Source organism: Halichoerus grypus, chromosome 3, assembly GCF_964656455.1.
Source record: "Halichoerus grypus chromosome 3, mHalGry1.hap1.1, whole genome shotgun sequence".
Classification (NCBI taxonomy): domain Eukaryota; kingdom Metazoa; phylum Chordata; class Mammalia; order Carnivora; family Phocidae; genus Halichoerus; species Halichoerus grypus.
The window spans coordinates 140335458-140361137 of NC_135714.1; the positions used below are offsets into that span (position 1 = coordinate 140335458).

The following is a 25680-nucleotide window of genomic DNA, read 5'->3' on the forward strand; positions in this document are numbered from 1 at the left end:
AGTGACTGGCACTCAGTAAATATCTGGCGACTGACTGAATGAAGTGCGAGTAGTGAATCATAACTGGGCATTACTGGAACTTCTCCGTGTGGTCCTTCAGACACAGTTGACTGTTGGGATGCTCTTATATATAAAGAGCCCGATAGGAGATTATCAGTGTCTTAAGAGATAAGTCACTTCCTAGCTGCTGAAAAGAACTGGCTCAAAAATTTGTTAGTGTTGTTTATTGATAAAATACTCCATTGAAATTTCAACTTCTGTATTAAACTAGCTCTACATTTACAGAAACCCTAGCTTTCGAGAAAATATAATTATCTTTCTTAGACTCAACTAAGCTAAGTTGCTTAGACTTTCAATCAACTTGATTTTCTTTACTGTGCCAAGGAGAAGATGGCTTTCAGCCCAGTCTGCCTGCCTCTTTTCTTAGGGTCAGAAAACTTCCATGTGCGTCTCGGGGCTGCAGAACAGCTTTGCTGTCAAGAACTACTCGAATCTAATTTACTTTAGCCTTTAACCACCTGCTTACAACTCATAAGAAAAAACAAAGTGTGGCCTGGACCCTGACATCTAGCTTCTACTCACCTTTCAGGATGCCTCCTCATCTTCAACTGTTCTCATACTCTCCTCTCCTCTCTTTGCTTCTTTCCTCCTCTTTCTCTTCCTTCTTCCTTTCTTCTCCCCCTCTCTCCCTTTAGTCATGCCTTTTAATGGTTTTCCTTTTTAAATATACAGTATATCTTGTTTTTCTCACCATGATTTGCTTTAAAGGGTAACAGGCAAGATTAAGAAAGCACATATGTTCCTTCTTTTAGGACGCAGACCTTGGACTTCTGTTTACTCAGCATGCTGTGCTATGCAACTGTTCGAGTAGAGAATTAGTTAGGCTTTAAAAGGGGGAGTCATGGCCAGCTATGGGGAAAGTTAGAGAACTCTTATGGCAGCATTCCAAAAAACGAAGCCAACAAGAAGCTGGATCAAACCCGACAGGCTCAAGACAAAGCAGGCTGAGACGCTAAGCAAGTAAGGGAGAAAAGGCATGAAACCCCACTCCCAAGAAATCTCCTCCCCAGGTAATAAATATTCCACGCCCTCATTAACATCTGTCAATAAAAGACAGAGATCCAAACCCCCAGTGCAGCTCTCCCTTGAGCTCACCCACCCTCACATCTCTAGAGCTTACTCTCAATTGAGTAAACTTTCCTACCTGTGCCACTCAACCGTTTGTTGTGTGTCTGGTCTCTCCTGGAATTCTTCTTTTTTTTTTTTTAATAATTTTTTTTATTATGTTATGTTAGTCACCTTAGAGTACATCATTTGTTTTTGATGTAGTGTTCCATGATTCATTATTTGAGTATACCACCCAGTGCTCCATGCAATACGAGCTCTCCTTAATACCCATCACCAGGCTAACCCATCCCCCACCCCTCTCCCCTCTAGAACCCTCAGCTTGTTTCTCAGAGTCCATCGTCTCTCATGGTTCGTCTCCCCCTCCAATTCCCCCCCTCATTTTTCCCTTCCTTGTCCTAATGTCCTCCATGCTATTCCTTATGTACCACAAACAAGTGAAACTGTATGATAATTGTCATTCTCTGTTTGACCTATTTCACTGAGCATAATCTTCTCCAGCAAAATCCTAGAGAAGAACATAGGCAGTAACCTTTTTGACATCGGCCACAGCAACTTCTTTCAAAACACGTCTCCAAAGGCAAGGGAAACAAAAGCAAAAATGAACTTTTGGGACTTCATCAAGAAAAAAAGCTTCTGCACAGCAAAGGAAACAGTCAACAAAACAAAGAGACAACCCATGGAATGGGAGAAGATTTTTGCAAATGACACTACAAATAAAGGGCTGGTATCCAAGATCTATAAAGAACTTATCAAACTCAACACCCTAAAAACAAATAATCAAGTCAAAAAATGGGCAGAAGGCATGAACAGACAATTCTCCAAAGAAGACATACAAATGACTGACAGACATATGAAAAAATGTTCTATATCATTAGCCATCAGGGAAATTCAAATCAAAACCACATTGAGATACCAACTTACACCAGTTAGAATGGCAAAAATTGACAAGGCAAGATACAACAAATGTTGGAGAGGTTGTGGAGAAAGGGGAACCCTCCTACACTGTTGGTGGGAATGCAAGCTGGTACAGCCACTCTGGAAAACAGTATGGAGGTTCCTCGGAAAGTTAACCAGCAATGCACTATGACCCAGCAATTGCACTACAAGGTATTTACAAAGACACAGATGTAGTGAAAAGAAGGGCCATATGCACCCCAATGTTCATAGCAGCAATGTCCACAATAGCCAAACTGTGGAAAGAGCCAAGATGCCCTTCAACAGATGAATGGATAAAGAAGATGTGGTCCATATATACAATGGAATATTACTTAGCCTTCAGAGAGGATGAATACCCAACACTTGCATCTCCTGGAATTCTTTATGGTGATGAGACTAAGAGCTTCCAGGGACAATGCGGGGCAGGGCTGGCCTGGGCCTCAGGGCCTGGGGAGACAGTCTCCCCAGGCCACCAGGGAACACAACCTAAGCTACTGTGGCTGTGAAGAATTTCTCTATGCCTGTTTTTCTTTTCCTTCTGAACACTTAAAATTCATTTGAATATAAGGTTTCTTTCTTTCTTTCCTTTTAAATAAGTGGATTGCTCACTTTGTTTTTCATGAAATCACAGAATTTTGAGTTAGAAGAAACTTCAAAGATAATCTCATCCAGTCCTTGTTCTACAGATGGCGAAACTGAGGCAAGTCTCAGAGGGATTGAACTTCAGAACCAGAGTTAAAATCTGACCTTCTGACTCTTAGCCCAGCACTATTTTTTTCTTTTCTTCTTTCTTCTTTCTTTCTTTCTTTCTTTCTTTCTTTCTTTCTTTCTTTCTTTCTTTCTTTCTTTCTTTCTTTCTTTCTTTCTTTCTTTCTTTCTCTTTCTTTCTTTCTTTCTTTCTTTCTTTCTTTCTTTCTTCTTTCTTTCTTTCTTCTCTTTCTTTCTTTTCTGTTTAAATTGTTTGTTCTTTTTAACTTAGCACTTTCCTTTTATTTCAGTGAAGAGAGAATTTAAAAATAGTTATCATTCCTAGATTTTTGGGTTCTCTGTGTTTTGGATTCTCTGTGTTAGGGTTCTCTCTCTTGTTTTTCTTTGCTTCATGTTTCCATGTGGAGGGACCTCTGTTAGAGTAACATAGCTGGCCTCTCTCTGCTCATCACTCACTTCTTTACCAAAGGAAATGGGCAAAAGAACTGAGTGTGGATTGCTCAACTTCTCTGCCTCCTGTCCTGCTTTCCCCACCTTCTGGAATATTCCATGCTATACATTTCACAGGGCCGGTTCTGCCATACCTGTGGCTGAGTGGGTAAATTTGCCTAATTTGGGGCAAATCATTCCCATTCGAGATAATTGCAGTGGTATGACCAAGCAGTGGGTGGCATAACCATGTGGGAAACAAAAGAAGAGGAGCTACTCAATGGTAGAGAAAAATAGAAAATTGGAAGGGAGCTGGTTTGTGAGAGAGTAGGTCTCTTTGGAATGAAATCTTTCAGACACCTATCTTATTAAAATGTGGATAATATCACACAAGCATGTTGAGGCTTGGACAGCAGGGACAGACACCATCATTTCCAGACAGATCATGTCAAAGTCTTCCTCATTTTTCTCTTACTTGTCAATGCTAAAGAAAAGCAACTTGATTTGGTCTAAAATATTTGCTTTTGAAAAAACCATGTTGATTTCCTTGTGCCTTAATTCAAAAAATTAAACCAAAAGTTTAGGAGAAAATTTTTCTTAGATTTTATGCCAAGATTTTGAGAAACTGGATAAATGAATTAAGAAATAATCCCAGCTGAGAGAGAACACTCTTTAGCTGGAAGAAAATTTAAATATGGAAGTAATTTAAAACTCAATTGTTATGCCATCTTAAGAAAACTTAAAATGAAACACAAATATAACTTCTTTCTCATTAAAAAAAACTCAGTCATGGGCGCCTGGGTGGCTCAGTTGGTTAAGCGACTGCCTTCGGCTCAGGTCATGATCCTGGAGTCCCTGGATCGAGTCCCGCATCGCAGGGAGCCTGCTTCTCCCTCTGACCCTCCCCCTTCTCATGTGCTCTCTCTCTCATTCTCTCTGTCTCAAATAAATAAATAAAATCTTTAAAAAAAAAAACTCAGTCATAAGATGATCCTTTGGGGAAATCTTTATTTGTAACTGTGTGTGTGTGTGCACGTGCATGTGTGTGTGTGTGTGTGTGTGTGTGTGCATATGCTTCTGCACATTCTAATTGGATGCTTTTATGCTTTCCATATGGATCATTGTAATACTGATTCCCTCATTTCAACCATAGTTTATGTTTCAAATATCAAAATACAAAGTATATAAAAGAAGTTCCATTTCCTGTGTCCCTTGTCCTTGTCAAAATAAAAATGTATTTTCACAAGGATGGAACTGTATCCTGTTAAAGACTTCAATAGCAAATCTAATGAAAGTTACATGTTTCTTTTCATATCTAGAATAGTAACACAAGGTGACATTCTTACCAAGCAAGTGAGGTTATGTTCTTCAAGCAATAATTTTCAAAGAGAGAAACAGAACTGAAGTAATATATAATTGGATATACTAATAAGGAAGTGCTGAAGAGAAATGTTCCAGCCAACAACAATTATTCAGGAATTGGTTAAGTCTCCTCTGTGACACCCTCTGTCAAATCCTCTTCTATATTCCTAGTTCTCTTTGCCCAATGTCCTGGATATCCAATTGCTAAGTAATATCTTCTTGATTTGCCTAGGTTATGTGAAGCACGGATAACAAGAGGAAAGTCATTCTGCTATGTACTTGTAGTTACTGTACAAAAAGAAATCCTTTTATATGGACAGTCTCACAAGTAAAGACCAAACATTTGATGGCTTGCTCTCTTTGAATTACCTTTACCATTCCCTCTGGAGTTACAGAAAATTCTCAATCCCCACACCGCCATCCACTGATTACCATGCCTTTCAAATTTATTACAAAATAATGTAAGTAATCCATCTTTTCCCATCTTTTCTGTAGTGGATGCAGTCTGGGAGCAGGGTTTTTTCCTATCTGGTTCACTACTGAACACAACTGGCCCATAGTAGATAGTACAGTGAGTTGAGTGAATGAGTGAACTGGGCATGACTGGAGCTTTCTTAGAACAATCATTCGGAACACAGTTTGCCACTGGGTGGAGTTCACATCTGCCTTGAGAGAGGACTGTGTTTAAGGATGGAAGCTCCACAAATGAATAAGCTCTTCGGCCGCCTAGAGAAGAATATTTCTATTTTGAACAAATTATTCTATAATACAGATCCCAGTTGACTACAGTCTTCTTGCTTTTGGAATTTTAAAGACTAATCAACTACTAGTATTCTCTCAAAAGACAAAAGGATGAGGCCATATGATAAATCCCAAGTATCTATTAGAAAAAGCATGAGACACTTGTATTTTCCATCTCATAATCATTTGATGTTAGACATGTTGGCATTGCTCTCTACTCACATTTAATACTATTTTAACTGAAATATCAATTCAGTCCTGAGGGCATGGTAGACACTGCTTTTAGGCAACAGGCTTGAGCAATAGAAACTTGAGCAAGGCAAAAGGGCCTACAGTGACTACCAAGCTGACGCAAACAGGCTCATTAAGCAATCCACAGTGAAACAGCCATAGACCCTAACTGACCAGTTACAACCAGACACAGTTCCTGAGATTACCAAAAAGAAAATTCCCTGCATCCCCATACTCCCTCACTCTGCCCTGTAACGGTGGCCCTCACCCCCGCCTCGTGGCAGACAGTCTCTCCTCTGCTGTCCTGCCCGCTGTTCCCTGGCAGGGTCCATTCAATACACTTTCATCTCTTCTGTCCCGCCTCGAGCAGATTCCTTCACCACCTGCGCCACGGCCCCCATCCAGTCCAGATGCCCCACAGACATGAGTGTGGTAAAGCAAGAAAACAAATACAAATAAAACCCCAAAACCCCCAAAACAAAACAGAAAGACTTTAGTAGAAAAGATAATGCTCCAATTGAGTTGAAATGCTTTTCTTTTAATGATCTTTTTGTTATCTTGTGGTTTACTTATCCTTTCCCTTCCCGCTGCTATCAGCTGACTAGCCTGTTGGGCTCCTCCTTCTCATGGAAAGAAGCTGCGAGATGTAAGGGAAGTGTTGGCTGCAGACAACACCACCGCTGGATGGAGAAATTTGTTGGGAAAAGCTTACCTGGTTCATTAGGAAAGTGTGATTTTGAAAACAAAATAATTTTATAAGAGTGTTCTAAATCACTTTGACTGCACTTGGAGCTCATACTATAATGGAGCTGAAACGCAGCAAGATGACAGAGCCAATAGGCATCGCAAATGATGAGTATGGATATTTTTTGCAAGTATAAAGAGAGCTTTATCTAGCCTCATACTAGGGCAGAGATTTTCATTGCCTCCAAGCTTACCTATTTCTGAAGAAATGGCACAGCAAACCTACTCCCCAGAACTGGACTCTGTGATTCTAGGGAAACATCCTGGAGACATCAAAACCGTATTTGCTGAGGGCTTTTTTTTTTTTTATTTAATTCCAAGTAAAGCTGAGAATTAAGAAGGATGCCAAAGAGAGGTCCGAGAATCTTGGAATGATGCCAAAATGTTCGTAGTCACTAAAACTCTTGCCAATGATCAAAAACGAATGTTGCAGAAGTTCATCTAGAACTGGGCCTTTTATAGACCTAATTTTATAACTCTTGATTTTTGTCATTGTTGTTTACGGCAGAAAAACAGTAGCTATGTGAAATTTGAATAAGGGCTCCTGAAGGAACAGAGACCTGGCAGCAGATTCTGAGAGCAGGGAGGATGAAAACAACAAAGACAGATAAAAGGTGCAAGATTTTGCCACCCCAAAATATGCCTCTTTTGCACGTTGATTATTTTAACCTGGTTATTTTAAAAACAAGCAGACATGGAAAAGCTCTAAAAATCCAACAAAAGTTACTGTTTTGTAAGAGACACTCACATTTATGAGGAAAATCTCCATTTGTAAGGATGTCTCCCTTGCTGTACCTGGAAGAGGCAATCTCTAGAACTCTATCAATGCAGATGACAACAACTTAAATCTGCTTAACAACCTTATCCTTGTATACTGTTTTTCCTGGTAACCTCCCATAGCTGGTCTCCTTTCCCCAAAGGTCTTCTTTTGTCTTTAGCTGAAGATGGTTTTTACGGTGATGGCTTCGGCCATTTCAGTGAGTTATTTGGTTTTCCGGGGTCTCTCTCATGTATACATGTTATAAAACTTTTGTTTTTCTATTGTTTATCTGTCTTATGCTAATTTAATTATCAGACCAGCCAAAGGACTTAAAATGGAAGAAGGGAAAACTTTTCTGCCCCTACAAAGGGCTTTCAAAACACAGCAGGTTGGCAGATGCAGAATGAAGATGTGAAATTAATAAAAGAAAATCTTGTTCAAAATGAAGTCAGGAGACCAGAAGCGGGTAGCTCTCACACCCTACTAGGGTTATCAACTACAGATACCAACAGGAAGAAAGGAATCTTGCAAGTGATACTACTTTAGCTACTTTATACCTCAGCAGATGGAAAAATGGTTTTTACCTTCGTGTTCCACCGCCCCAACCCGCAGGAGCTCAGCCAATGAGAGACAGTCACAAATCCGCCAATGAAAAGCCACTATACTTTGAACTCCAAGTTTAAGCCAGCGGACCAATTCTTCTTTTTTTTTTTTTTAATTATGTTATGTTAATCACCATACATTACATCATTAGTTTTTGATGTAGTGTTCCATGATTCATTGTTTGCGTATAACACCAGTGCTCCATGCAGAACGTGCCCTCTTTAATACCCATCACCAGGCTAACCCATCCCCCCACCCTCCTCCCCTCTAGAACCCTCAGTTTGTTTCTCAGAGTCCATAGTCCCCCATGGTTCCTCTCTCCCTCCCATTTCCCCCCCTTCATTTTTCCCTTCCTGCTATCTTCTTCTTCTTCTTCTTTTTTTTTTTAACATGTAATGTATTATTTGTTTTTCTTTATAATAACCCTCTGGACTTCCCCTTTTCATCTACAAAAGAGCATTCCTCTCCTTTGTTCCCTGGACTTGCCTATGGTTTTGCTGTAGCTTGCTTGACCCAAACTGCAATTCTCTGCTATTCCTGGTTAAACCCATTCTTGCTGGTAAAATAACAGAATCTTATTTTGAAAGTTAACAAAGATAAACAGCTTTCAATGCTAGTAACATTAATGAAGTAATGTTTTTCAACCTGCAAAATAAGTGATGTATACTTAATGACGTAACTAAGTACTAAGAAAATACATCGGGTAAAACATCCATGTTTAAGAAAGATTTTAGAAAAATTTTTATTTCTGAAAGATTTATTTTGGAAGATTTCCTAGAAATGGTCTAAATTAAAACTGAAGTTTTGGTGATTAAAGAGAGACTCTCAGCCACTTACGGCAGCATGGCACCTCACAATGGGCACAAGCTCTAGAATCAGGGAGCTCTGGGGTGTGTGATATTAAGTAAGTTTGGTACTGTGTCTCATTTTCCTCATCTGTAAAATAGGCTTCACGTGCCTACATGAAATGGGGTTGTAATGAAGATAAAAGTTAATTGATATATTCTAAATATTTGGCACATAGTTAAAATTCAGTATATGACGGTTGTATTAGTAAAATTGCAAATTCTCCAGAATGGTAAGTAAATGAAGCATTTTGAATTTTCTTACGTATGACGAGGCAGTGTTATTCAAATGGGGTACCCAGCAGACCCTAGCTAGGAATCTGACCACATTCTCTGTCCTATCCAATTTTAAGACTATGAACTGCAAGATCTCCAGATTAGTGGAGAATCAATAATAACCTTTGGGCAGTAGGCCTACTATGGTAACTTGCACTGGCTCTTCTGAAAGACAAATGTTACATCAAATTAAGGGGAAAGGAAGGAATTAACATAGCATTTGTCAAATACAGTTCTTCATTTCTTTTTAAAGTAGATATTTCAACTAAAGCATTGGAAGTCATTATGGTGGAAGTATAGAAATACCAAAAATGATTATTCCTTTTTATTTGGTTTAATATATTCACAAAGAACTTAAATTTTATGAACGTTCCAATATTCAACTGTTTTGATCTACAAAATGACGAGTGCATATGGTTCAATCTAATCATTACCAAAGCCAAGGTAATTGATTCACTGTCTCATTTAAAAATGAGACAAGGAACAAAAGGATGCATAGAGCTGAATATTTTGTATTATATATTTGTCAAATGGTTTGCATATGAGGAACTATATAAAGAAATAATTTAGGGGAGAGCATAAAGTTGTCGGTACCATTTGCTGTCCTCATAAGCTTAGCTTCATATCCAGCAGCTGGTCTCTCCCATTCAGACTCAAATCTGAACCTCATGCAATTCTTCAGCTTCGGAACAGGAGAAGATTTTATGCTTCCTAAGTGATACTGTATATATTTCCAAATTGTACTGCTTTGTATATTTTTATCTTTTTGATTCTTCTGGGTCCTAAGAATTATTTCTGATCCTGGGTAACTCATGGGGCTTTTATTGAGTGTTATAAAAGTAGGTGAGCTGCTGACTTAAAGATGATGAAATTGCTTTTTTTCAAAGAAGCCCTTGATTTTACTTAAATTTTAAAGATTTTTCTTCTGGAGATACTAGGATACTTTGATGAATTTGCCAACTGAAGATTTTGGTGTAGTAATAGTAGCAATTAATGAAGTAAGGTTTTACTGATCTCCTTAGGGATTATTAAGCCTCGACGTTCGTCAGACTATGAAGATTTGCACCTTTCCACTTTAAGAAGCCATTTCATCTAAACAGAATCTCCTGCCTGTATTGGCTAATGGTAGAAATTCAGAATGATTAGCTAAATTAATTGTTTCATGAGGTTGGTCTTTAGAATGTTATAAACTGTAATGGAATTACTGAGTTGAGAGCGATTAATGGGATGTTCTTCGTATATATTCTAAGCATTGCTATACCCGTCATTCGTAATGACCAATTAAAAACTATCAAAACAAAACTGTTGATGAGTCTTAGTGCCATCAAAATAAGCCATCTAAAACAGTCTACAAACACCTCGTATCTGTACAGCTCGTGTCACCTCAGAATCTGAAGTCATTTTGGATACTGCCATTTAAGTGTTATGCCAACGCCCCATAGTTTTCAAGGAGAAAGTAAAAGTTTGGAATACTTTTTCTAGGTTTTTAAAACCTATAAGTCATAGAGGCAGGGACAGAATGCATGTTTCTTGTGTCCAGGACTCATGTGTGAGACCAGGAGTTGAAAATTCAGATCCCCACTCTGGAGCGACAAAGGCATTCAGATGAGTGGGGACGGCACACGGTCTCAGGACCAGAGACGGAGGGAGGGCTGAGACATGTGGAGCACTTGAAAGCAAATGTCCTTTTACAGGTGCTAGTCACCACTTAGGTCCCCCTAGCTACCCCTTAGATGTTGTCCTCTGGGAATATGGTTCCAGTAGAGCTAGATACTGTGATTTTCAAACAAATACAAATATGTGGCATTTACAGGAAATACGCACACATCCAAATGTTGGTAACTGTTTCAAATGTTAAGCCCTGTGGGTCAAATAAAACACATCTGTGGGCTGTCAGGAAGCAACCTCTGGATTAGATTCTAACATCCTCTGTAGATATAGAAATGCTATTAAAAATGACGGATGTTGAGATGCTGTCCTTCATCAATATTTATGACAAAAGAAATGTTTTTTAAAAAGAAAGTAGGGTATTTCATTAATCGATAGCTAGTAGGTGCCCACTAAGTTGTCACAACATATTCATTATTAAGAAGATTAAAAAAGATAGACGTATTCACTGCCTTTCTCTGGTTTATAAATAGGTTATTTGAGAAGAAACGGATTTCATGATAGGGTTGTAAATTATCAGGAATGGAATACTAAGAAAGGATCAAAGTAGTCTATAAGGGATGATTCCACAAAAGCGGAAGGTTGAATAAGATTTTCAAGTTCCATACAGCATCATGTATTGCTTATTATACAAAAATGGGGGAAGGATAGATAGCAGGGAGAAGAGAAAATCTGAATATTTTATTATCCTAGACTGTTGCTCTCGAATTGAAATATTACATTTGACAAAGTTGAAATGAACATTTTTATATAGATGGAAGTTGAAAAAAAAAAAAAAACCCATGGAGAAATACACAGACACTGTGAAACAGTTTGTAGGTCCCTGAGGGGCACGAAGAGAAATTTACAGAATCACAGAGCACAATGTGTTACTTAGCTACTCCAGACATCACACAGCATCTGTTCAGTGGATGAAGCAAAGGGCAGAGAGTAACGGTCCATTTCTATTTCTGGCATTGATTGCTCTGGGACCCGGAGGAACAGAGCGTCACCTTTTGTCACTCAAGTTACAGAAAAGACATATGTTAAGAAAAAACAAGGCATTTTTACATCAGTTCTGACATCTATAAACCATTTGCACACTTTCAAAATCAAGGCTGTGTGAAAGCAAGGAATGCTATTCTCCCTCTCCATGATTTACAGAATTAATGAAGAATTGCAATGGCCAGCAACCCATCAGATTCCTATTGGAATATTCTTGTTTGCTTTACATCTCTCCTCATCCTGGAGCTCATTGTGTTTATTTCTAAGCAATGTCCTTTTCATCCACTTTTGCTTTGTACTTAATTTAAATGAAAAAGCAGTAGGCCGAATCATTATTTAAATTGCTGTCTCCATACTCTCCTTTGGAAATTGAGGCATCCGTATATGTAAGGCTGCAGTTAGGTAAAAAGCTAAGTTTCATGCTAAAATCTGGGGCCCCAGCTATAGGGCACGAATTACATAAAGTTAATTGTCTTCATTTGTATCCTTCACAAGTTATCCTTTGCTAGCTTTGAGTGCGATGCTAACTATATTTGACTCATATTCTTACCTTCATTCTTTAGAAAAATATAAGTGAGGAATTTGAAGATCAAGTTTGTAGATAAAAATACACTTACCTCTCTCTTACAGCTTGATGCACAATATGGAAAATAATACTTTTTCTATCTACTCTAATACATGAATTATCACACCAAATTCTCAAATAAAGGCAAACCCAAAAAAGAGTTCACACCTTATAGAAGAAAACATTCTCTTCTATTACCTAATGCCCGATTTTCAGGAAATTAGATGAGTTCATACTATTTAATGTAATCTATTATCCTAACGTTCCAGGGAATTGACCTCAGTAAGTATAATGTCTCACATCAAATTACAAGCATATTTATTTTGCATATGTAAGTATAAATATATATATATAATGATGCACACATAAACACATACATCATACACACACACATCCTTTTTTTGATTTTGAAGAATGATATAAAAATCAGAGGCCCTAGAACATAAAATGGAGATGAAGGATTATTTGCAAACACTTGGCTCTTTTACATATTGAGCCCAACACAAGGCATGTACTCTTCATGGATATTAGCATGTTACCAAATTCTACTGGGGTAAATAAATGGATTTTTAAAACATGCCTGCATTGCAAGTGCTCTCTTTCAAACCAATTCCTGCAGATACCATACCTTCCGGAGGGGTTTGAGCTTAGTCTCCATTATGAAGTCATACTTGCAGAGCTCACAGCAGCGCGTATCTGAGCTCTTGATCCACTGGTGGAGGCAGGACTGGTGGACAAAGCGCAGGGTGCCCGTGCAGCGACAGGGTGTGATGAGGGGGCTCTCTTCATCCCCTTCACAGTGACAGATCCTGGGGAAGGACACAGCAGTCAGGATGAGATCTCCCAGAGGACATTTCTCACCTGTAGATTTCCTTCTTGGCTCATACCAGACTGCATTAGAAACTGCAACCTGAGAATTAGAAAGCGTGCACATTTCGCTCCAACTTGATCTAGAACTGAACCTAGGCTCAGTATAATTTTCTTCCACTTGCTACTGACCTTCATGTAATTAGCTACTAGACACTGGTACTTCAAAAATGTACGATCATTTCATTCCTATACTAATGTGATTTTAACAGCACAACTATTGAGCCACATCCCCAGTTTAATCTATTTACTAGGTCAGTGTCTATAAGCATAAGCTTGATTTCATATACAAAAGTTGCGATTTATAGGCATTGTAAGGAATGTTTGAATCTGATAACGTTATTGTTTTATTGTGATGACAGTTTTATAGAAGCATGGTGTGTAATTTAGTACCCAGGATATCCTACCAATGTGGAAGAATTATGAAAAATTTTAACATGTTCTCTAACAAGAATAAAGTGAATATTGAAAATTTCAGGTTGGAAATACTACATTTTCCTAGGAAGACGCACACATATTTGGTCACAACGAATGGCCCAAACTGTCAATAATCATCATGGTTTAAAAGTTACAAAGATAACTGATTTCATAAAGTTGTTCAAGTACAGTAAATTCTATTGTTCTAAAATGTTAATTATTACATCTTCCAAGGAATTCAGAGTTCAACTACTTTACTGAATTACTCTGAATTCAAATGTCATAGATTCACAGTCTATGAAATCTTCATTATTCTCATTTACAAATTTTAAGAAAGAATTTGCTTTCCTCATTAGATAAGATTTTCATATCTCAAGATAATGAATTTAAATCTTAGCACTTCAGTAATTCTTGTGATTTACCCAGCTGTTAGAAGTTGTTAATAAATTTGATTGGAAATATTTTTTGAAATCTTGAAAAAGTATGAATGGCGTATTTCAAAAAAAAAATATCTGTAAAAGTTTCTTTTTTGAGTTGAGTTGTAGCCACAGGCTTAAAGAACGTTTGAATTGTTGCTCTTTCCTTTTAGGTCTATATGCCCTATCCTCCAGAAGCATGAGTTTTAAAGAGTGGATTTTTAAAACATATTTATCTATCTTAGCTCTCTCCTCAGGGGAAATGAAATGCTCTAATTGTTACTGCAGTAAGATACAGGAATTGAAACCAAGCCCTTCCCTAACCTCAAAATAAAGAAGTATGACACAGAACACCAGTATTTTTAATCTCTTTTTCTTTTTTTTTTTTAAAGGTTTTATTTATTTGACAGAGAGGGAACACAAGCAGGGGGAGTGGGAGAGGGAGAAGCAGGCTTCCCACAGAGCGGGGAACCGGATGCGGGGCTCGATCCCAGGACCCTGGGACCATGACCTGAGCCGAAGGCAGATGCTTAACGACTGAGCCACTCAGGCGCCCATTGAATCTCTTTTTCTTAAGTAAAAATAATATAATCAGAAAGGAGCACTGACTTCTAAAGTCCTTAGGGTGTATATGATGAGATGAGAGCACAGGGAAGTTCAAAAGCAGAGTCCTTCTTCCCCTCTGGACTGAGGTAGGAAGTAGTAGTGTTAGATGTGGGACCACATATAAAAGGCTGGCGTGGTGGGGAAAAACTAAAAATTATCTGAATTCTATTGTTCATATTCTATTCTATTCTATTCATATTCTAATATGGAAGTCTGGAGTATCTCCCATTGCCAAATGTGTAGGTCCTAGGAATCCGGGCTTAGTGTACTTTGTATCACACTTGTTACCAATAGAGAATTGGACTCCTGATAGATGTTCAGTAGATGTTTGTTGAATAAAAGAATTGTTTCATCAACAAACTATGACTTATTATAAGAGCAACCAGTGAAAGCAAATCTGGGTTTCTGTAGCACTTCATTTGGTTGTAATATTTATTTTTGGAGCCATTGAAACCTTATGATTTATATAGCCTGAGGGGTTGATAATTCTTATGTCCTTGAATCTCTAATCTCTCTGCCTCTACACAAAGAATACTCCTTTAGGTTAGGAGTCAGCAAACTATGGCCCAATTCTTACTGTGGCATGTTTTCGTAAATAACGTTTTATTGAAACACCCCCATGCACATTTGTTTATGTATTGTTTAGAGCTGTGTTTGCACTGTAACTGCAGAATCGAGAGTTGCTGCAAAGACCATATGGTCACAGAGACTAACATATTTACTACCTGCCTCTTTACAGGAAATATTTGCTTACCCTTGCCTTAAATATGGTGATTCTGGGGCGCCTGGGTAGCTTAGTCAGTTAAGTGTCTGACTCTTGGTTTCGGCTGGGGTCATGATCTCAGGGTCATGGGGTTGGCCCCGCCTCTGGCTCTGCTCTCAGCGGGGAGTCTGCTTGTGATTCTCCCTCTGTCCCTTCTCCCCACCACTCCCCTCACATGTGAGTGCGCCTCCCCCTCAAATAAAGAAACAAATCTTAAAAAAAATGGTGATTCTGAGTTAAAGACAATATATGACTATTACCAACAACAATAAAACAAAAGTTACACAGAGAAGTGCACCATAAAAACAAAAGTCCTTCCTGGCCTGTCATTGAAACCTGCTGATCCATGAACAGTCTGCCAGGAGAGTGGCAATACTTCTCATTTGAAAAAGAAAAAGTTGTAATTAATGCCATCTGATAATTATTACTAAAAAAAAGATCACATCAAATGCTGCACAGCTTCCAAGATGATTCTGAGGCTCTGATTTTTTTTTTTTTTTTACTGACATGAAAAAAGTAATTTATTCATAAGCAGATTTAAACAAAGACCTTGTTGATTACTGGGTTCAACCTTACCTGACCAGTTTACTGATTGTAGTCCAACTTCCTATGTCTTACAGATTCATTTTAAAAAAATTTATGCTAAAACTGTTACCTGAAACACCACCAGCAATTTCATTTCTTCATAAAATTACGGTTATTTCCCAAAGGGAAAATCAAAAGCTTGGTTCATTTTCATTCCCATTTCACAAGATTTATTTTTACATGATTTTAGCATTTTGAATTTTTTCTAAATTATCCAACTTGAGTTGGACCCCAAGAGTCTTTTTCAAATCATGTTGAGATTGTTCTACATGAACTTAAGAGCTAAATATCAACTTCAAATATCTACTAGAAATAAAAAATAATGTGACGATGCCATTATGAAGAGAATTAAACAATTCTTAAGCTGATATATTTCACACTAACCACAATTGCTAAATGATAAATGAAAACACAGTAATAAAAAATATACATTTTTTTCCAACAGAATAATTGTGTAGAGAAAATGATTTTAATAATAAAATTGCATTGTAAAATATTTGTAATTTCAATGCATTTTTACCTTATGGGAAATTGAGGCTTGGGAACTGAGTGATTCTATAAAATTATTGGTGATTGACACTGGTGTCTGTCACCTGACAAGAACAAGCTGAATTCACAAATTTTTTGGCATTTTACTCTTTTAACTGACTGCTTATAGTCTAATCAATATGTATTGAGACTTTCACCATTTTTGAATTGAATAAACTTCTACTTCCATATAACTTCAAGCTTTCTAGTGAAAAGTGAAAAGCAGGCCACCAAATAGTATTAGGCAAATTAAATTCTGGAAATTGTGTGTGTGTGTGTGTGTGCATGTGTGCACGTACTTAAAGTCCTTTCCTTAAGGTTTGAGTTTTAACAAAAGTAGGTTTTTGTTTGGTTTGGTTTTGAACTTATGTATCTTAAAATGATCTCCACCGCTCCCCACCCCCTCCCTTGTCAAGGCTTCTTGGCTCTGGTAGAATATATTTTTTCTACATAAGTTTTTTTTTCTTTTAGTAATTTATCACTAGAAAGAAATCTTTGTGAGGGTCATAGTGATTATGTAATTTTGGGATTTTTATTCATTCATTTATTCATTCATTCACATTTTCTTAGTCCTTGTTATATGCAAAGAAAATCAGACAACAGCATCAGCATGTAGTGTGAATTGAGAAGGAGAGAACAGAATCTGGAAGCAGATACCCCTTTTGGACAACTATCACAATCATCCAGATATTAAGAATCTGAAACAATATTGTGATGCTGGGGAGGAGACGGGAGACCCTCAGTCTGCAGAATGCATAGAGATGTCCAGGGCCTTGCTTGGTTTCCATGTTAGCTGTGGCAACAAAGTCCACTTATGATATGTAACTCCTAAAGGCAGTCATCCCTATAATTTTCAGACAGCCTCTTAACTCTTTCTTCTCATATTCCATGCCATTTTCCCCCTTTCCTTTCCTTTCCCATTTTTTTTTTAAAGTAGGTTCTACGCCCAATGTGGGGCTTGAACTCACAATCCTGAGATCAACAGTTGCATACTCTATTGACTGAGCTAGTCAGGCGCCCCATTTTTTCCCCTTTTCTTTTGGCAAATCTTTCTGATCTATTTCCTCACTTTTGTGCCTGCATTTTTCTCCATACCCATCTCCAACTAAATAATCTTTAAGCACAATAATTATGGATACAGCTATGTTTGTGATGGCTTAATTTGGATGTTAATCTTTACTCAAAACTAATTCTCATGCTGCGGAGTTTGGCATTCATTCTTAGAATTCACTTTCCTAACCTAAAAATGATTAGAATCCATGTGGGATTAACATAACAATAAAAAATTAAAAAAAAAAAGAATCCATGTGGGTGGAAGCCATACTGAAAGTGGATGAGAAGTTAATGCTCAAGTAAATGAGTGAACAGATATAATTTCTCTTTCTTTTTGAGAAATAATAGCATAGCAGTGAAAGAATAGCAGATTAGAGACAATTTTATTTTTAATTTCCATTTCATCTTATTTTTAACAGGGAAAAGCTGGACTTGTTCATAAGCAGAACTATAGGTGCCACAGAGAGGGGAATTTAAAAAATAAACAGGCGAGAGAATGCCCCACTGTTAAATGAAGGCTCTTGAGAAATCAAAGTATGAGGAAAGGAACTTAGCAGAGGAGTATTTTTGGACAGGTGGAAAAATGCATGGGAGGTAAACAGATGCTTTTTTCCTGTGAGCAAGATGTAGAGGCAAAAGGATAAGTGAAGGAGACAGAAGAATTGCAGTAGCTGGGTCTGGGGAGGGGTCTTCCTATCTTGCGAAATACAGCAGACCATGTGTCTGCTCCACAGAAGGCAGGGACGCATGGGGTTAAGGTATTGGAGAGGCTGTCAGTAATTAGCAAAAGCCACTTGGAACATGTGATGGGAAATTATCCGAGCATGAATATTAGAACCATGGAGCGGTGGTGAGGTCCCTGGTGAGATTAGACAGCGCAAATTTACAGTGGACGCTGTTAACACTGCCTTGAGTCAGCAGCACTCAGCACTCCCAGAGCAAGCCCACAGCTGGTAGCACAACCTACGGCATCTTGAGATCACTTAAGTCAGAAATGAGAAGGACAAAGGAGTGAAGATTCTGACGCATCAAAGAACACAGTGTGAAAACAGTTGGTCATAAGGTCTAGACTCCGAGCCGGGAGGCGAGTGAAGCCATCTTGTGGTTAATGTATCATGGGGAGAGGACAGGTTTGAGAGACTGGAAGTTACAACAACGGTGAAGAATTGATGTTGAAAGTGGGACGAAATGGGACAAAGGTTGTCTATGTGTAGCGTATTCATATCCTTCACGGATGAATTCATATCCTTTTTGTTGTCCTTTTTTTCCCCTACTGTCACAGGAAAAAAAAATTTAAATATGAAATTATTTGGTGTTTGAGATTCACAAACAAACCATATCCTGGCTCACATGCTTGCTTTCTGCTCCAGTAAACTGGAGACGTTCTCAGTTCACTCATGTGTGAATGAGGTTAAAAATACCTCTTAGGGTGTCATGAGGATTAAAGGAGATGAAAGAGTGCAGTACCTGGCACGTTATAGGCAAATATTTGTTAATTTTATCATGGGATGATAAGATACTACTACTTCTCCTACTAATTTTGTTTACCTATGCCATTGCTTTTGCTGTACTGGGACTAATTGTTTGTTTTTTCTTTTTTTTTATTATGTTATGTTAATCACCATACATCACATCATTAGTTTTTGATGTAGTGTTCCATGATTCATTGTTTGCGTATAACACCCAGTGCTCCATGCAGAACGTGCCCTCCTTAATATCCATCACCAGGCTAACCCATCCTCCCACCCCCCTCCCATCTAGAACCCTCAGTTTGTTTCTCAGAGTCCATCGTCTCTCACGGTTCGTCTCCCCCTCCGATTTCCCCCCTTTCATTCTTCCCTTCCTGCTATCTTCTTCTTGTTTTTAACATATAATGTATTATTTGTTTCAGAGGTGCAGGTCTGTGATTCAACAGTCTTGCACTAATTGTTTTTAACGGCTCCTTTGATAAGTTGGTTAGAGCCAATGCTTGTAAGGCCAAGGTCATGAATTCTGACCCCATACAGGGGAGTTAGCTACTGACACCTTTGAATCCCTACATTGGTCAAGTCAGACAAGTCTCAAGAAAAGCTAGGTGAGGGAGTATATTCAGATCTCTATACTGGGTGGCCTCAGGTAAGTTTTCAGACGGTTTTCTCATCTTTGAAATGTTACATGGCTATTGTAAGGCTCAAAGAGGATATATGAGAAAATATTACAAAATGTAAACGCTATCCCAAAAGTATTATTGCCAATATATATGTGATCAATAAAATCAACAAAAATTGCTGCTAGTTAATAAATGCAATGCATTGCATGTTTTTATAAAAGCAAACTCAATTTTTCATGTGTGCATTTCAGTTTGTAGGACTCTGTCGTTTTTCACCTCAACTAACTGTGATATAGGGCGCCTGGGTGGCTCAGTCAGTTAAGCGTCTGCCTTCGGCTCAGGTCATGATCCCAGGGTCCTGGGATAGAGCCCCGCATCAGGCTCCCTGCTCCGCGGGAAGCCTGCTTCTCCCTCTCCCACTCCCCCTGCTTGTGTTCCCTCTCTTGCTGTGTCTCTCTCTGTCAAATAAATAAAGAAAATCTTTAAAAAAAAAAAAAAAGAACTGTGATATAAGAAAGGGATATCTACCTCACCACTGAGACTAGTTTTCTGCTAAGCTACCAACACCCTTCTTACAGTCAGGTCTGAAAACCTTTCCTATTCTTCATTTTTCCTGATTTTTTTTTTTTTTTTTTTATTGTAGACTAACCCCTCCTTCTTGAAACTTTTCCCTTTGTGGCTTTTGTGACTACTAGCCTTAAAGTTGGGAAAAGTGGAATTAGAAGGGCATATAAGATGATTGTAGGGATCAAACAGTGACTACTTATGGAGAACAGACCAAAGATGTTAGGATTCTGGAGCCTGGGAAGGTAAGAAATGCTAGGTGAGATGAGAATATGATATGATTTGGTAGGTGAGATATCATGGTGAGAGATAGCAGGGAAATAATATAGAATTCAACAGATCTGAATTCATGGCTAAATCTCTTCCATGAATTCAAAATTATAGGTCAAAGGGACACCTTTTAAAGTATGAGTGTAGGATGTTAACTAGACTTATTGTGATCATTTCACAATACATACAAATATCAAATCATTGTTGTACACCTGAAACTAATATAGTTAATACATCAACTATAAAAATAAAAAACAAAATATGAGTGCAGTAATTTTGGGACAAATACAGAGAACTACTGACTACCATATTTCACATTTTGGAGAGGGAAAAAAAAAGCAAGGAAGGGGAAATTACATGACAGCTGTGTTTAGATATGTGAAAAACTATTGCATGAAATGGTAGCTGATCTTGTTCTGTCCCACAACTAGATCCAATGAGTAGAAGTTAAAGGAAACAAATTTCCCTAAAATACACACACACACACACACACACACACACACACAGACACACACACACACACACAGCGCTTTCCAAAGATGGAATGTGTTACCCCAGGACAGTGCAAATTTCCCATCATTGAAAGTAGTCAGATATAAGTAGGGTATTTATATGGCACACATAGTGTAAAAGGAGCTCATGCAAGGGTAATTAAAAACATGACCTCAAAGTTCTTTTCTAATGTTGCAATTCTGTTATTTTTTCTTTCCCACAGACTGATTTCTACTCCCTCCCTCCTGCCACTATTTCTTTGTCAGCATTTCCCCTCTGCTTGTCTTGGGAGTTTTGTACTTCAACTTCCAGCATTACTCCTAGGCTTGTAGTTTTAAAACACTTATCTCCAAAACCAACCTCTGCCTCTCTGATAGCAAGAAACTTCAGCTAGTTCTCTAACTCCATTAATGGGGTTTCCCACTTAATGCTTCCTACATCTCACCATCTCTTAAACTAGCTTTTCTTCCCAAAGATGCTATTCCATCAGTATCCCATTCTCAGCTTGCCTTTATCTTGGAGCCTTCCATATACTTTAGACTCAGTTTTCCGCATCTTCTTTCTTTTCATTCTTACTACCATCTCCTAGTAGTTTTGACTGGCCAACAGGTACATGAACTGTCTTTAAGATGTTGCTCTTTTCAAATCATTCTCAAAACACAGTTATTCAGAGGTTCTTAAAATACTGTTACTCTTCAAGAACTCTATCATCAATCAAATAGAATCCAAATGACTTCACCTGGTTTTCATATGACCTTTCATAATTTGTATTTATCTTACCTCTCCTGCTGTATTTCCCACTACTTCCCAACATACAGATATAGTAGCATGGTACAAAATTTACCACCTGATAAGCTGTGGGTTTTGCCACAGATCAGTTCCCCCCATGCCAAGATCTTGATTTCTATCAGCCTGGAGGCTAGGTAAAGGGTACTGGGTGTATTGTTCATTAACCCTCATTGATTTAGAAATGTTATCATGTTCTACACGTGTCATGATGTAAAGAATGTTGGGGAACACTGGTGTGGTAGTTAAAAGTACAATCAGCATTAGAATCATGGTTCTGCCTATCTATGTTAAATTACTTAATCTCTTGTGTTTTCAAGTTCTTAATCAATAAAGTAGGAAAACAGTAGTGTCTACACTTCATAGGATTGTTTATTAAGATTAAACTAAGTGATCGATAAAGGTTAAATAATATTTTTTCAATCAATGTTGAGATGGTTATTTCCTCAGCCTATTGTACTCTGGGAATATCTGCCTCTGGGAATTTCCTCAAATATGATCTCGTACCTGTGATATCTGCCCTCTCTTGATAATAACCTCATCTAAATTTAAGCTATTCTAAGACTCACACCCTTAACGAAACAGCCTCTAGATCTTTTTTCCCTACAATGCTCCCTCCATTTCTTGAGATTTCATTGCTCTTAAATCCTATACTACACAGATCTGGTCTTTGTTGTTTGTTAATTATTTCATCTATGCAAGTTTTGGTATTATGACTTAGATAAGTTCTAGGTTTATTAATTTTGGGGGGTAGGATTTTCTTTGTACAGCATGATGCTAAGAGTAATTTAAGTGAGAAGAGTGTTAAAAAGTCAGGGTAAAAATGGCTTATTACTGGAGCAGAAATGGACTGGGAATGCTATTATTTAAACGTGTATGGAGCAGAGATCAAAAGAGATAGCTTAGTGAAATGATTTGGCAATTCTCAGAACTTGTTACCCAGTACCAGTGTTGTGTTTATGTTTCCGGAAAATTCACTTACAATGAAAGTGAGAAGTGTATGATCCCTACATATACCATGCACTCTTTAATTTGCATTTGAGGAACTAAACTGAGGTGAACCAATTTTATATCCTATCTGAGCATCAGAGGAAGTCAAGCAAGTAGAAAGGAGAAGTAACTCTTACTTAATAAGAGAGAAGATGGACACTATTTAATATTATTCTTACTATCAAATGTTTCCACCAACTCTTACTGATGTGGAATCAGCATACATTTTTGGAATTAAAAGAAACTTACAAATCAGATTTCTCAAATTTTCTTTAAGCTACCTACCATTCAGCCTGAGATTAAGAATATCTTGAAAACTCTAATTAAAAATACAATTATGACATAAAAATAAAAATATTCTATGGATAGCTAATACAATTTTTGGAATCATAAGATCGGTCATTCTGAATCTGTTAGACAATCTTTTTGACATCTACAGGTGAGTGACAGTTCTTCACACACAAGTGATTTTTTAAAGTGTTTTGTTTTCTGAAAGGAATATTTTCAAATCAGAAAAACTTGGTACATAGCATGACTTCCTGAGTTTAATTTCATGCCCTAATTTGTCATCACTGACTTGTTCAAAACCTCAGACCATCTGCACAGAGCTGTAGGGAATGATCAACAACAAAGACAATGACATAGCAATGTTCCTGGCTGCTGACTTGATCCTGGAGCTGATACAAAGTTGCAACTCATCAGCCACATTTTCTTCACACAGATGGAAAACAGTGGAGAAAGATAATGATCACCTTGCTGCGCCAATAATGGAAGCAGGGAGGCCAGTTCTTATTTGAATTTATAGGTATTTTGGTTGTGTGAGCTGCAATGGATTGGGAAGATTCCATCTGAATTTCTCTTCCTGCAGCTCCCATCACCTCTGGTGATGGTTTGATCCTCTTGATACCAAGAGTTTAAACACTGACTGGGTTCGATGATTCTCACAGGGACTCGTCTGTCCTACATAGCCTATGGATTTAGTCTCATGATGGGCTGGGTCCTCTTTGAGGACTTTCTGGAAAGTTTCCTTGGGTTCTTGGAGTACATCAGATTTCTCTCCCATGTACTAACATGTATAGTCCCCAAGAGTCCCAGCCCCAAGTGTATCCAACAACAGAATAGATCTTTCTCATTAGTCTTAGGATCAACTCAAACTGTCCAAATCCTCCAAGTCAGAAGAGACCCAAAGATGGATTCTGCCCTTCCGGGATAATCCCTCCCCTGTTAACCATTACTTTGCTGCCCTGTCCTTACTCTGTTGGTGAGCTCAGAGTACAATCTAACTTCTGGGTGAAAGAATCAATTTTCCCCTGCAGTATTTATCTTTCCAGATCCTACCTTATAATTTTGGTGACATACAGATGAATAAATAGATAATAAATGTTGAATGAGGATACCAATGTAATGATTTTCTCTACATTCTCACACATGTCACAGTCATTTTATGTCAGCTTTGAGATCTTTCTGGCTTGTTTGTGAAATTGATAAAATTAAACTAGAGATACTTTCTTGTTGTTGTTGTTGTTAACTAGAGATACTTCTAAGCAGATATTCTTAAAGTTATCAGCTGCATGCATTGACTGACGGGACAGGAAAAACAAAATATATACTTATTTGCTTTCTGTTTAGATATAACCAAAGAAATCTATTTGGTCAGATACAGAGTATGGCTTTTGTACTTTACATCATAACAGAACTACCAGAAAAATCACTGTAACTGTTTAGTCTTTTTCTTTTCTGCATGTGGCAGAGATTCTTAATTCAAATTGATTTTGTGATAGTACTTCTTTGTGATTGCTAAGTCTCTGAATCCTTGTAACCTCACTCTCAACCATTTTTTGTCCACTTATTAATCTTATCTGGCTGAGCCTTACATCAAAGGAATTCTCAAGTTGCCATGGATAATTGACAGAACAGGTAATTTTTACAGATAACCAAGAAAGCACTGAATGAATGAGAAATATGCTTCTGCATATGAATTCTTCTGAACAGGCAAGTAAGTGTGTTGGCACAATACACACACAGGCACACACATAAATAGCTTTAAGTGTATTCAGTTGGAGTGGGAACTCACTAAAAAATTTGAGTAAGAAAGTAAGATTATTAGTAAGATTAATCTGGCTGTGTTACCTCAAAGATCTGAAAGAAAAAGAAGGGAATATTATAATAGTCAAAATCAATAGTAGTAAGAACAAGAACCAGAGTAATAGTTGGGAGAATGGAGGAAGAGAACAAGAGATACTATACAAGTAAAGTTAGGGAAACTTCACTAATTTGGGTAAGGGAGGTGGGGAGGAACTGTGGGACAAGGGGAGTAAAAGACAGACTAACTGGCTTTAGGGTTTTAATTAAAACTTCTCGGGACAGATGTTCAAGATTCATCTATCTACAGGGCCTCTGAGCAAGTTTGTCGTCACAGGTACCACTTAGAAACCATCATGTTTGTGATTTAATTTTTAACTTAGTTACATTGCATGGGACAGTCATTTTGAAAAACAGAGGGAAGTAGTTTCACATTCTGGATGTGAGATATTTCAATGCATAATCATATTTGAAGGCTATTTTTTCCAAATAGCGGTAGAATTACCAATAACACATAATTATTTCAAGTAGTAATTATATTTGCAATATAGTTTTCCACCTAGCAGTAGAATGACAAATATATAACTAATAATGTGGTTTCTTACTTCCTCTTTCTAATTCATATTTTCCTAGTGTGTAGTATGTCCAGGATGATTCTTATACCACTTCATTGTTCTAACCATCTGTTTCTCAATCATAGCACAGTTTTGTGGACCCAAATTAAAGTATCTTATAAAAATAAAATCATAAAAATTTTATTCATTCAGAATCCTGACAGGAACAGAATTTCCACTTAGACAAAAATAAGTTTTTTTCCAAAAGTTATGTGTATGAACTTTATACCTTGTCATTAACAGAAATAACTGAAAACATAGTATAATCCTATTAAAAATTATATGCATAAAAAAGATTAGAGGGAAATGTATCAAAATCTAAATAATGATTATCTAGGCAGGTAATTAAGTTTAAATTAGAATAGTTTTCTCTATTTTTAATTTTCTTTACAATAACCACAACTACTATAATACTCACTAAAAGAAATATTAAAATAAGCCAAAAATATAAAGATCTAAGAATAATTTTCCAATTCTGCTTCACTTGCTTTTTCTCATTCCCTAGTAAGTTAACAAATTCATGAATGCTTGATAGACTTATATATTTGAACAATTTGGAAAAGTGCTATGTCTTATTA

The 25680-nt window shown here is 37.5% G+C and overlaps 1 protein-coding gene across 17 annotated transcripts in view; it reads right to left on the reverse strand.

Annotated features, from left to right (window-relative positions):
- Positions 1-25680, reverse strand: part of MARCHF1 (membrane associated ring-CH-type finger 1) — an 861947-nt gene that overhangs the window by 42384 nt on the left and 793883 nt on the right. For all 17 annotated transcript variants that reach the window (XM_078069392.1, XM_078069405.1, XM_078069393.1 and 14 more), the window contains one exon: positions 12609-12789. In XM_078069392.1, the coding sequence (XP_077925518.1) occupies positions 12609-12789 (181 nt within the window). The remainder of the gene's footprint in view (positions 1-12608; positions 12790-25680) is intronic.